Here is a 14,032-nt window from a genome sequence, read left to right on the forward strand (position 1 = left end):
GGTCCTGACGCTCCTGACGCTCCTGACGGTCCTGACGCTCCTGACGCTCCTGACGGTCCTGACGGTCCTGAAGCTCCTGACGCTCATGACGCTCTTGACGGTCCTGACGCTCCTGACGGTCCTGACGCTCCTGACGCTCCTGACGGTCCTGACGCTCCTGACGCTCCTGACGCTCCTGACGCTCCTGACGGTCCTGACGCTCCTGACGCTCCTGACGGTCCTGACGCTCCTGACGCTCCTGACGCTCCTGACGGTCCAGACGCTCTTGACGGTCCTGACGCTCCTGACGCTCCTGACGGTCCTGACGCTCCTGACGCTCCTGACGCTCCTGACGGTCCTGACGCTCCTGACGCTCCTGACGGTCCTGACGCTCCTGACGCTCCTGACGGTCCTGAAGCTCCTGACGCTCCTGACGCTCTTGACGCTCCTGACGCTCCTGACGCTCCTGACGCTCCTGACGCTCCTGACGGTCCTGACGCTCCTGACGCTCCTGACGGTCCTGACGGTCCTGAAGCTCCTGACGCTCATGACGCTCTTGACGGTCCTGACGCTCCTGACGGTCCTGACGCTCCTGACGGTCCTGACGCTCCTGACGCTCCTGACGCTCCTGACGCTCCTGACGGTCCTGACGCTCCTGACGCTCCTGACGGTCCTGACGCTCCTGACGCTCCTGACGCTCCTGACGGTCCAGACGCTCTTGACGGTCCTGACGCTCCTGACGCTCCTGACGGTCCTGACGCTCCTGACGCTCCTGACGCTCCTGACGCTCCTGACGGTCCTGACGCTCCTGACGCTCCTGACGCTCCTGACGCTCTTGATGGTCCTGACGCTCCTGACGGTCCTGGCGCTCCTGACGCTCCTGACGGTCCTGAAGCTCCTGACGCTCCTGATGCTCTTGACGGTCCTGACGCTCCTGACGCTCCTGACGGTCCTGACGCTCCTGACGCTCCTGACGGTCCTGACGGTCCTGAAGCTCCTGACGCTCATGACGCTCTTGACGGTCCTGACGGTCCTGACGCTCCTGACGGTCCTGACGCTCCTGACGCTCCTGACGCTCCTGACGGTCCTGACGCTCCTGACGCTCCTGACGCTCCTGACGCTCCTGACGGTCCTGACGCTCCTGACACTCCTGACGGTCCTGACGGTCCAGACGCTCTTGACGGTCCTGACGCTCCTGACGCTCCTGACGGTCCTGAAGCTCCTGACGCTCCTGACGCTCCTGACGCTCCTGACGCTCTTGACGGTCCTGACGCTCCTGACGGTCCTGACGGTCCTGACGGTCCTGGCGCTCCTGACGGTCCTGACGGTCCTGACGCTCCTGACGGTCCTGACGCTCCTGACGCTCTTGACGCTCCTGACGCTCCTGACGCTCCTGACGGTCCTGACGCTCCTGACGCTCTTGACGGTCCTGACGCTCCTGACGGTCCTGACGCTCTTGACGGTCCTGACGCTCCTGACGCTCCTGACGGTCCTGACGCTCCTGACGGTCCTGACGCTCCTGACGCTCCTGACGCTCCTGACGGTCCCGGTGTGGACGAGACGTGAGGCTAATTTATTAACAGACAGTCTGATCACTTTTGATGTGAATCTGCTTGTTCATTGAAGACGTCGTCTCCATTGTGGATCCGTTTCCCAGCTGGTTTAATGCCAGACTCTTCAGAGCCTTTAGCGTGCTCGCTGTGAGGTCACGTTAAGAGCAGAGGCAGTGAGCCAATCAGCAGCGGCGTGTTGCCTCCCGCTGAGCCGAGAGCACAACAATCAGGTGGAGCGGGGATTATCGTCTGGCGAGACGCTGCAGGTGTGTTTCCTGCAGCAGGTGTGTTTCCTGCAGCTGCTGCTGCGGCGCTCTGCCAAACTGTTTGTTTTCCACCCCAGGAGCTGTTTCACAAAGAATTAGGATGATGATGAGTGATGGAGGCGGCTGGTGAGAACTGAAGCTGACACATAATACAGCACAGAAAACACTGAGATCACTGGAGACAAGTGGACAAACTCTAAAGATCTCTATCTGCACATCCTCTTGTCTTTATTAGATTATTTACACATGTACATCGTCTCAATCAGTGTCCTGATACCAGAGCAATCTCTTTATCAATCAGCGTCCTGATACCAGAGACAATCTCTTTATCAATCAGCGTCCTGATACCAGAGCAATCTCTTTATCAATCAGTGTCCTGATACCAGAGCCAATCTCTTTATCAATCAGTGTCCTGATACCAGAGCCAATCTCTTTATCAATCAGCGTCCTGATACCAGAGCCAATCTCTTTATCAATCAGTGTCCTGATACCAGAGCCAATCTCTTTATCAATCAGTGTCCTGATACCAGAGCCAATCTCTTTATCAATCAGCGTCCTGATACCAGAGCAATCTCTTTATCAATCAGCGTCCTGATACCAGAGACAATCTCTTTATCAATCAGCGTCCTGATACCAGAGCCAATCTCTTTATCAATCAGCGTCCTGATACCAGAGCCAATCTCTTTATCAATCAGTGTCCTGATACCAGAGCCAATCTCTTTATCAATCAGTGTCCTGATACCAGAGCCAATCTCTTTATCAATCAGCGTCCTGATACCAGAGCCAATCTCTTTATCAATCAGTGTCCTGATACCAGAGCCAATCTCTTTATCAATCAGCGTCCTGATACCAGAGCAATCTCTTTATCAATCAGTGTCCTGATACCAGAGCCAATCTCTTTATCAATCAGTGTCCTGATACCAGAGCCAATCTCTTTATCAATCAGCGTCCTGATACCAGAGCCAATCTCTTTATCAATCAGCGTCCTGATACCAGAGCAATCTCTTTATCAATCAGCGTCCTGATACCAGAGACAATCTCTTTATCAATCAGCGTCCTGATACCAGAGACAATCTCTTCAGTTAATGGAACAAGATTGCTCTCAGAGGACCGACTAAACTAACATCTGTTGCTGCAGCATTTAACAAAGCTCAGAGCAAAATGCATGGATGGATGGAAGGATGGAGATGGAGATGGAGATGGAGATGGGGATGGAGATGGAAGGATGGAGATGGAGATGGAGATTGAGATGGAGATGGAAGGATGGAGATGGAGAGGGAGATGGAAGGATGGAGATGAAGATAGAGATGGAGGTGGAGATGGAGATGGAGATGAGGATGGAGATGGGGATGGGGATGGGGATGGAGATAGAGATGGGAGGATGTAGATGAAGATGGAGAAGGAGAAGGAGATAGAGAAGGAGATGGAGATGGAAATGGAGATGGAGATGGAAGGATGGAGATAGAGATGGATGGAGATGGATGGAGATGGAGATGGTGATGGAAGGATGGAGATAGAGATGGAGATGGATATGGATATGGAGATGGATGGAGATGGGGATGGGGATGGAGATGGAGATGGAGATGGAAGGATGGAGATGGAAGGATGGAGATAGAGATGGAGATGGGGATGGAGATGGAGATGGAGATGGATATGGAGATGGATGGAGATGGAGATGGGGATAGAGATGGAGATGGAGATGGAGATGGAGATGGGGATGGAGATGGGGATGGAAGGATGGAGATGGGGATGGAGATGGAAGGATGGAGATAGAGATGGATGGAGATGGAGATGGAGATGGAGATGGAGATGGTGATGGAAGGATGGAGATAGAGATGGAGATGGAGAGGGAGATAGAGATAGAGATGGAGATGCAGATGGAGATGGAGATGGGGATGGAGATGGAGATGGGGATGGAGATGGAGATGGAAGGATGGAGATGGAAGGATGGAGATAGAGATGGAGATGGGGATGGAGATGGAGATCGAAGGATGGAGATGGAAGGATGGAGATAGAGATGGATGGAGATGGAGATGGAGATGGTGATGGAAGGATGGAGATAGAGATGGAGATGGATATGGAGATGGATGGAGATGGAGATGGAGATGGGGATGGGGATGGAGATGGAAGGATGGAGATGGAAGGATGGAGATGGAGATGGAGATGGAGATGGAGATGGGGATGGAGATGGAGATGGAGATGGAGATGCAGATGCAGATGCAGATGGATATGGAGATGGAAGGATGGAGATGGAGATGGAAGGATGGAGGTGGAGATGGAGATGGAGATGGATGGAGATGGAGATGGGGATGGAGATGGAGATGGAGATGGATATGGAGATGGATGGAGATGGAGATGGATATGGATGGAGATGGAGATGGGGATGGAGATGGAGATGGAGATGGATATGGAGATGGATGGAGATGGAGATGGGGATGGAGATGGAGATGGAGATGGAGATGGAGATGCAGATGGATATGGATATGGAGATGGAAGGATGGAGATGGAGATGGAAGGATGGAGGTGGAGATGGAGATGGAGATGGATGGAGATGGAGATGGGGATGGAGATGGAGATGGAGATGGATATGGAGATGGATGGAGATGGAGATGGATATGGATGGAGATGGAGATGGGGATGGAGATGGAGATGGAGATGGATATGGAGATGGATGGAGATGGAGATGGGGATGGAGATGGAGATGGAGATGGAGATGGAGATGGAGATGCAGATGGATATGGAGATGGAAGGATGGAGATGGAGATGGAAGGATGGAGGTGGAGATGGAGATGGAGATGGAGGTGGAGATGGAGATGGAGGTGGAGAGGGAGATGGAGATAGAGACAGAGATGGAGATGGAGCACCATCTAAAGTCTTTTCACTGCATCGTCAGGGCGGCTTGTCCACTAATTGTAAAGTAGGATCGGTGGTTCGATCCCCGGATCCTCCTGTCCACATGTCCGAGTGAGTAAGACGCTGGGTGTTTCTCAGAGTCCAGGATGCGTCCTAGGTAGGACGGGTCCTTATGTTACAGTTTCTAGAAGGAATATTGATTTTTGAATTCCTCAAAACAATATAAATAGATTCAAAATAAATCAAATCAAATCAACAGGGATTTGGACAATTCATATAATTTATAAACGTACAAAACATACAACTAATATGCTCTCATCAAAGCCACCAGACTCCAGAGAAACACACAGCAATCTGACCTCTCTGATTGTAAAACACACTTCAAACTCAAAAGCAACTAAATAAAACTCCACTGTCTCTCCACTGTTCCAACAATCACCAACTCTGGTTTGGTCAAAATAAAGCCTTAATTCACAGAGTTAGTTGTGAAAAGAAACCAGCCGTTATGCTCTCATCAAAGCCGCCAGACTCCAGAGAAAGAAACAGCAATCTTACCTCGCCGATTGTAAAATACTTCAAACTCGACAGAAACAAAATCAAACTCATCTAAACCGTCTTGGTTAGTCTCTCCACTGTTCCAACAACCTTTAACTCTGGTTTAGTTGAAATAGACCCTTAATTTACTACGTTAAATCTGTCTAAATCTCTGTCTAAACTGTGCAGACGCAACATGTGAATGGAGGCAGGAGGTGGTCCAACATGTCGGGAGTTATTAATCACAAGAAACATGCTCAGCTTGAGTATAATAATAATATATAAGAGGAGCGATAAGGGAGTTATAGAATAACGTGGCAGTGCCGGAGGCGTTGGAGAGTCTCCTCTGATTTCAGCTTGAAGAACGTGTCACTATACGATATCCGCTCTCCCTCCATCAGAACCGCCTCCAGCGGCCTCCGGTGACCGTCTGGGCGTTTCATTGACGTGTTGAAATGTGTCCAGGCGCGATGTAGAGACTGAGCGTGGGCTGCAGCGACCGGAGGTCATTTAGCCCCTGGATGAAACAATGTGAGAGCTGGAGGTGTTCTGATTTCCTCCACGTTGATCCAGTCAGAGGTCGTGATACTTCAGAGACAAGCTGACTAATATTCATCTGTTTCTACTGTTTCTGTGGCTCCTTCAGCTGGTTCATGTTCTCCATATAGATCTTTATTTATTTATTTATTTATATATATAGCACCTGTCAAGTGTCCAGTGCAGACCACCCACAGCATTCTGTTGATATTTCTGTTTTAATTTCCCTCTTTATTTATTTATCTATCTTTGTATTACTTCCCCTATCCATCTACTCTTCTTTTTAATTTTCACAATTATTAATTTATTTGTAGTAACTACCTCTTATCTCTCCCTCCATCCCTCCATCCCTCCATCCGTCCATCTGTCCGTCCCAGCAGACGCCTCCCGGGTGTCATGACCCAGCAGATGCAGAACCTGCAGTTGTCCCAGACCAGGAAGTGCCCCGGTGGGCCGGCGTCCCCGAGCGCCGCCAAGCGCCTCTACAGGAACCTGTCGGAGAAGCTGCGAGGAAGCACCTCCTCCTTCGAAGATGCCTACTTCTTCGGCAAGACGGACCGCCTCCGCAAAGCCTCGGTGAGTCTGCTGGAGAGGAAGAGGAGGAGTTCATCTGAATCATGATGTCACTGTGAGCTTCTGGCCGTCAGCGGCTGGAATGATGATGTCACATGTTTTTATGGACGTTTGTGACGTGTTTTCCGTAGTTGTGTTTTACTTAGTTTACCTATTTTAAGCCAAACCGTGACGTTTTCCCTTACCTTAACTAAGTGGTTTTCTTGCTAACTGTGGACGTTTGCGTGGCGTTCAAATGACACGTGAATAGGCAGAAATGCGTCTTCATGACACGCTGAATGTCCGTGTGATGTCGTGGTATTTATACGCCTTCCCATGAGACCGGGTTGAGGTACCACACCATCTTGGTTTTTGAATTTTAAAATGCTATGGAACCGCTGACCTTGCAGTTCTGTGTTATGCTGTAACCTCTCAGCTACCAAGGCGCTCCAAGTCCTGATTTTCTGACCTAAATAAGGTAATAACTATGATCTGCTTCGTCACATTGTTTTGAGTCTTTGACTGTGAAGGAGATATTGTGATATTTCCCATCATAAACACTCAGCAGCAGCAGCAGCTCTGTGAGGCGTCTCTGGTTTAGTGTTTTTGCTGAATGATTTGAGAGAAGAAGGGGGAACCCTGTCGGGCTGTTTGTGTCTCAGACTGACGGATCAATAAAGATCTGCTTCAGTGTTTCACTGATTCTGTTAACGGAGACAGAACTCTGCGTTCCTTCTCCTCTTTTATTGGATCTCTGAGCCGCCGCCTCCAGCTGTTCTCATCTCCACGGTTACATCATCAAACCTGCAGCTCAGTTCAAGTGCCTTGCTCAAGGACACTCGACGGAACGGCGTCGCCGGAGAGCATTTGGAGCACTTCTCACTCTTCATCACTTCTCGGTCTCTCCTCCTCCTCATCGTCGTCACGTCCTTCCTGCTGCGCTGAGAAACATTTGGTCTCTGAGAGTCATCATGTGACGAGTGTTACAGGTCGGACTGAGTGTGCTCGCTGACATTTACAGACAGTCAGCAGCAGACATGAAAGAAGAGAGGCAGACGAGGAGGAGGAGGAGGAGGAGGAGGAGGGAGGTATGACAGAGAGTGGGAGGAAGAGAGGGAGCTCAGAGTGTAATCTGAAATCCATCGAAGACGAGATGGGTCAGAATATTAACAATGAAATAGACTCATTAATAGATAGATAAGTGATGAAGGGTTTTATTTACATGTTAAATAGTTTGAATGAAATGATTTGATGTCGCCACAGTGTTGCATGATGGGAGAAAGAGTATCAGTTTTCTAGTCCAGAAAAGCATCAACTGGACTCTAAAGGTTGAGTTAGTCTCTCTGCAGTCGACTCACTGGTTCCATGGAAGACGTTCAGACTGGGATCATGTTGACGTGCCGTCACCATCAAGTGACACTAGAGGGCGGAGCTAAGAACAACTGAACGCTGAATTAGACATTTTTAGGCGACCAAAATGTTCAGAATCAGAGATGTCTATAGAACCAGAGGAGTCGCCCCCTGCTGGCTGGTAGACAGGATGCAGGTTTAAGGCTCTTCTCAGACCCGGAGGTTGACCTCTGGTCTCAGACCGTAGACGTCTTTGTCCTGCAGATGCTCACCTGTGATAATCCAGTTTCTGGATGACAGACAGCAGGTTTCTCGTCGACTCGTGTGTGAGACTGCAGAAAGCTGACATTAACCTGATTATTTGAAGTGTACCTGAATGCAGCGAGTGACTGCAGCTGCTTCAATCACTGACAGTCTGCAGCTGCACAACCGAACCAGAACCAGGCTCACCTGCTGCTCCGCCACCTGGCTGGACGTAACACTGAACCAGACCTCCTCCAGGTTTCTCCTGCAGTCATTTTGTGATGAACCTGAAGGAAGATAATGTCTGCTGCTGCTGTTCACTGTGTCCAATATGACATTAAAGTGTTTCTCATATTTCCTCTCTGCTGTGACAACAAGTCTACAGAGACGGAGACGCAGTCAACAGAAGACGTTTAAGGACTGATATTTATGTTCCTCTCAAACCAACCGGAGCTCAGAGGTGGATTCTTCACACTGAGAGAGGAGCTTTACTCGTAGGAGTCGGACCGCCGGGATCATTTGTGTTCATTGGTGCTAGACGTGACCGAGAGGAGGAGGAGCTTGTCTCCATGTCAGAAAACGAAACGCCATCGTGTCTGGGTTCATAACGTCACCCGGCGGCGAGCTGTATTCACATCCAGTGACATCACACTGACTGTGTCTAGCAGCCACACGTCTCTACTGCGCTATGAACCCAGAATAAACAGATTTAATATCAATAAACTGATCCAAATGATGCTGAAATAACGACATCATGATGCTGATCAGTCAATCATTAGTTTGGTCCGCTCTCTGTACAGATATGATGAACTATCGGAGCTCATAGCTCACTGCTTCTTCATATTGACGTCTGCATCTTAACTGTGACAGAACTGTTGTGATCTGACTGTAGTTTGCTGTTTGTGCCGGTCCTGAGTAGTGAATGTGTTTTTGTGCCGGTCCTGAGTAGTGAATGTGTTTTAGTGTTTTAGTGCCGGTCCTAAGTAGTGAATGTGTTTTAGTGTTTTAGTGCCGGTCCTAAGTAGTGAATGTGTTTTAGTGCCGGTCCTGAGTAGTGAATGTGTTTTAGTGCCGGTCCTGAGTAGTGAATGTGTTTTAGTGTTTTAGTGCCGGTCCTAAGTAGTGAATGTGTTTTAGTGTTTTAGTGCCGGTCCTAAGTAGTGAATGTGTTTTAGTGTTTTAGTGCCGGTCCTAAGTAGTGAATGTGTTTTAGTGTTTTAGTGCCGGTCCTAAGTAGTGAATGTGTTTTAGTGCCGGTCCTGAGTAGTGAATGTGTTTTAGTGTTTTAGTGCCGGTCCTAAGTAGTGAATGTGTTTTAGTGCCGGTCCTGAGTAGTGAATGTGTTTCCTCCCTGCAGACCATGCAGGGCAGCGACTGTATCTTCGAGGCGGTGGAGCAGCAGGACCTGGACACGGTGCAGATCCTCCTCTACCAGTTCTCGGCCGAGGAGCTGGACCTGAACACCCCCAACAGCCAGGGCCTGACGCCGCTGGACATCGCCATCATGACCAACAACACGCCCATCGCCAAGCTGCTGCTGAAGGCCGGCGGCAAGGAGAGTCCCCACTGTGAGTACGCCACGCCTTCGTCCTGTTGTTTTCTATGTGATGATGATGATGATGATGATGATGATGATGATGATGATGATGATGATGATGATGAGGGCGCTATGATCGGGGTCATCGCTGTTCAAGACATTAAGAAACGAGCTCAGATGAACTTCAAACAGAAATTTTCCCGACGACGTGTCTGTCGTGTCTCTGTCGTCTCAACACACTTATTGTAGAAGTAGTGATATCGTTGCACACTTTCAGACGGTCTCCCCGTGGGGACCAACAGAACCCATTTACATTCACACATCTGGAGGTCAGAGGTCAAGGGACCCCTTTGAACATGGACATGACAGTTTGTCCTCTCCAACATGTAGTGTCAGTTTGGAGCGTTATTTAACTCCTTCATGACCAGCTAGTCTGACACGGTTGGTACCGATGGATTCATCAGGTTTACAGTTTCACATGATATATCGGACTTTCTTTTGGACATTTTTCAGACTTTTATATTTATAAATATATATATATATATATATAATATATATATTGTTATTATTTATTTTTTTCTGTAATGTGTGTGTGTGTGTGTGTGTGTGTGTGTGTGTGTGTGTGTGTGTGTGTGTGTGTGTGTGTAGAGTAGTGTGAGTGATGCTGTGGATCAGACAGAGTGTGTGTTTCTGTCTGCAGCCCAGTCTGGGTCTCCTCTACCTGGACCCCCCCCCCACACACACACACACACACACTCACACTCACACACACACACACACACAGTGTTTCCCTCCATCAGTCCTCTGGTTGTCCTCCATAAACCCTCCTGAGACCAAAGACAGGTGGTTCTTACCTTCCTGATGAAACCCCCATCAGCCCCCCCCGCTGTCTGGCTGTGTGTGTGTGTGTGTGTGTGCGTGTGTGTGTGTGTGTGTGTGTGTGTGTGTGTGTGTGTGTGTGTGTGTGTGTGCCTGCCTGCGTGCGTGCGTGCGTGCCTGCGTGCGTGCGTGCGTGCGTGCATGTGTGTGCCTCCTGCGTGACTGAACAGCTTTAACAAGGTTTGTCATTTAATGGTTTAACTTTTCCAATGATGCATGAAACGCCGGGGCAATTACTGCTAAGTGATTTATTGTGCGTTGGGGGGGTGGCGAGCGCTGCTCTCCACACAGCGGCGGTGGCGGCGGCGTGGACTCTGGGCGGCAGTACTGGTGTGTACTGGGTCTGTACTGGTGGATACTGGTCTGTACTGGATCTGTACTGGTGGATACTGGTCTGTACTGGGTCTGTACTGGTGTGTACTGGTGGATACTGGTCTGTACTGGTGGATACTGGTCTGTACTGGATCTGTACTGGTGGATACTGGTCTGTACTGGGTCTGTACTGGTGTGTACTGGTGGATACTGGTCTGTACTGGGTCTGTACTGATGTGTACTGGTGTGTACTGGTGTGTACTGGGTCTGACTCCGCCCGCGCTGCGGTGACACCGACCGGGCGAAAACTGTCAAAGCTTCACCTTACCAAGACGGAGAACCGGCAACGAGCCAGTTCATAGAAAAGTGGAGCGTTTCATTCCTTTATATTCATTATAGATATAAATCTATAATCAGACGGTGAATAAAGATATTCTATTGTATATGTGTATATCTGGAGCACAGCGCTGGAGGAGGACAACGAGCATCTCACTGCACGATGGAGACAATTCAAAACCTTGAAACTCCAACAGAGCGTTAGAGACGGAGGTTAAAGAGGAGCTGCAGAACAGCTGCTGTGAAAACAGGAAAGTGTTTTTTGAACATTAAAGCAGGTAAACATGTTCTAGTAGAAACCTAAAATACAAGAATGAAGCTGAAGATGAGCGTTACAGATCCTCTTTACCTTCACTGAACCAGCAGCATCCCTTTACAACACTCCCAGGTTACTGGCTTCCTTCTCATGGAACTGTACCAACTTAAAGGGAATTCATTGTCAGTCGCTGCAGTGTTTTCTCTCCTCCTCTTCTGCTTCTTCTTCTTCAGAGTTTCATAACTCCTCTCCATCCTCCCTCCCTGCAGTTGGACGGCCAGCGTTGGTCCTTTCATGGTCACATGCTCAGAGACAGCTCTCACATGGACGCTGCAGTGTGTTCTATAAAAGATGGCTGCTGGCCTTGACAGAGCTGAACCTGCATCCTCCAACTCCTCCACAAACTCATGTTCCTTTATATTAACCAGAGACACGACTCTCTCTCCGTTAAGGCCCACGGCGAGGACACGTGGTGCTCTCGGTCGCTGAGTTTGTTCAACTGTGATGAAATAATTGTTCCTGTTCCTCCGTTTCAAGGGACTGTTGGCGTTGGTTGAAGAAGGTTGAAGTATTGTTGTTAATGCATAAAAATGTCTGTGTGTCTCCTCTCTGACCGACGTGATGTGTGGTCTTTCTGGTGTTTGAGGCGTTGGTAGTTGAGGTTTTGTTAATGCAGCGCTGCGTCTGTGTGTTTCCCGCCGTAGTTGTGAGCGTGGAGAGTCGGGAGGCCCACCTGAGCTCTCTGGTGTCGGAGGCGGAGCGGCGGGCGGCCGACCTGGCGGCTCAGGCTCAGAAAGACGGCCTCTCTCTGGAGGCCTGCCAGAAGGACAAACAGCTGAGAGCCTGGGAGTGGAGGATCAAGCTGTACAAACGCATGAGGACGGGCTTCCAGCATGCACGTGAGTCAACTCGCTCAGTTACAGCTGACCTCTAATCAGCAGAGCCCTTCATTAAATCCTTTTGATTCTTTTACATTCATTCATTTATTCTTTTGTCCAAAAGCAGCTTTTACAGACGAGGCCGCGGCAGATCAAGGAGAAACCTTCCACAACAAGTGGCACTAATTTCATCTCCCACCTGACACACGAGGCAGGAGATAAAACACAAGTGGTGCAGGAACTAATCAGCTGGCTTCCTTTAGTTCTATACAGTATAGACGAGTCAGCACTCTCTGAAGAGGATCTGATCGTTTTATTTATTTCTATTTGATTCAAGATGCAAAACGAGACGAAAAACGAGACCTAAAACGACTACAAAGAGATATAAAACAGGATGCAAAACAAGACCTAAAACAACTACAAAGAGATATAAAACAGGATGCAAAACGAGACGTAAAACGACTACAAAGAGATATAAAACAGGATGCAAAACAAGACCTAAAACAACTACAAAGAGATATAAAACAGGATGCAAAACGAGACGTAAAATGACTACAAAGAGATATAAAACAGGATGCAAAACAAGACCTAAAACAACTACAAAGAGATATAAAACAGGATGCAAAACGAGACCTAAAACGACTACAAAGAGATATAAAACAGGATGCAAAACAAGACCTAAAACAACTACAAAGAGATATAAAACAGGATGCAAAACGAGACGTAAAACGACTACAAAGAGATATAAAACAGGATGCAAAACAAGACCTAAAACAACTACAAAGAGATATAAAACAGGATGCAAAACGAGACGTAAAATGACTACAAAGAGATATAAAACAGGATGCAAAACAAGACCTAAAACAACTACAAAGAGATATAAAACAGGATGCAAAACGAGACCTAAAACAACTACAAAGAGATATAAAACAGGATGCAAAACGAGACGTAAAACGACTACAAAGAGATATAAAACAGGATGCAAAACGAGACGTAAAATGACTACACAGAGATATAAAACAGGATAGAACAAGATGCAAACTGATCAGATGTATCTGGTGTATTTATGAGCATTAACCTGAGTTCAGGAAACGTCTCTGTGACGGCTGATCTAATCAACTCTATTTGCTCCACATCACAAACAGTAATGAAGTGAGATTATTATGATTCTTTGTTATGAAGGAAACATGAGGTGAAACCTGAAGCTCTGCTGCCTGTGAGTTTATCTCATTATCACTTATTACAATTTGTTGATCACTTTGTTAGATTTCATTAAAGTATTATAGTTTCAGAGCCAGTTTATCACTTCCAGCTCTGTTCGCTTTTTATCCCAACACAAATTATCTGGAATACATCGACCCAAAACTGTTGAATACCCGATGTAACCCAAGCAACCAGGATTACTGCAGTCTTATCACGTAAAACAACTAGATAGAGACGCAATACGAGACACAAAATGACCACAAAGAGCTGCAAAACAAGACGTAAAACCACTACAAAAAAATATGCAAAACAAGACGTAAAACGAGACGGAAAATGGCTACAAAGAGATGCAAAACAAGACGTAATACAACTACGAAGAGATAAAAAACAAGATGCAAAACAAGATGTAAAACGAGAAGTAAAACAAGACGTAAAACAATACGTAAAACGATTTCAAAGAGATGCAAAACAAGATGTAAAACAAGACGTAAAACAGCTACAAAGAGATAAAAAACAACATGCAAAACAAGATGCAAAACGAGAAGTAAAACGAGACGTAAAACGAGAAGTAAAACAAGACTTAAAACAAGACGTAAAACGAGAAGTAAAATGACTGCAAAGAAAAGCAAAACAAGATGCAAAACGAAAAGCAAAACAAGATGTAAAATGACAACAAAGAGATGCACAACTAGATGAAAATAAAAATAGGAAGAGAAGCCAAACAAGATGCAAAATGACTTCACAACGTCTCTTTCAGTCTGGAG

At 47.7% G+C, this 14,032-nt stretch overlaps 1 protein-coding gene across 2 annotated transcripts in view; it reads left to right on the plus strand.

Annotated features, from left to right (window-relative positions):
• Window positions 1–14,032, plus strand: part of ankfn1 (ankyrin repeat and fibronectin type III domain containing 1) — a 102,885-nt gene that overhangs the window by 51,101 nt on the left and 37,752 nt on the right. The window contains exons 8-10 of one of the 2 annotated variants that reach the window (XM_037754526.1): window positions 6,100–6,298; window positions 9,225–9,435; window positions 11,892–12,086. In XM_037754526.1, coding sequence (XP_037610454.1) covers window positions 6,100–6,298; window positions 9,225–9,435; window positions 11,892–12,086 — 605 coding nt within the window. The remainder of the gene's footprint in view (window positions 1–6,099; window positions 6,299–9,224; window positions 9,436–11,891; window positions 12,087–14,032) is intronic. The other variant, XM_037754527.1, reaches the window with a different exon arrangement.

The sequence above is a fragment of the Sebastes umbrosus genome, chromosome 20 (genome assembly GCF_015220745.1).
Source record: "Sebastes umbrosus isolate fSebUmb1 chromosome 20, fSebUmb1.pri, whole genome shotgun sequence".
Classification (NCBI taxonomy): Eukaryota; Metazoa; Chordata; class Actinopteri; order Perciformes; family Sebastidae; genus Sebastes; species Sebastes umbrosus.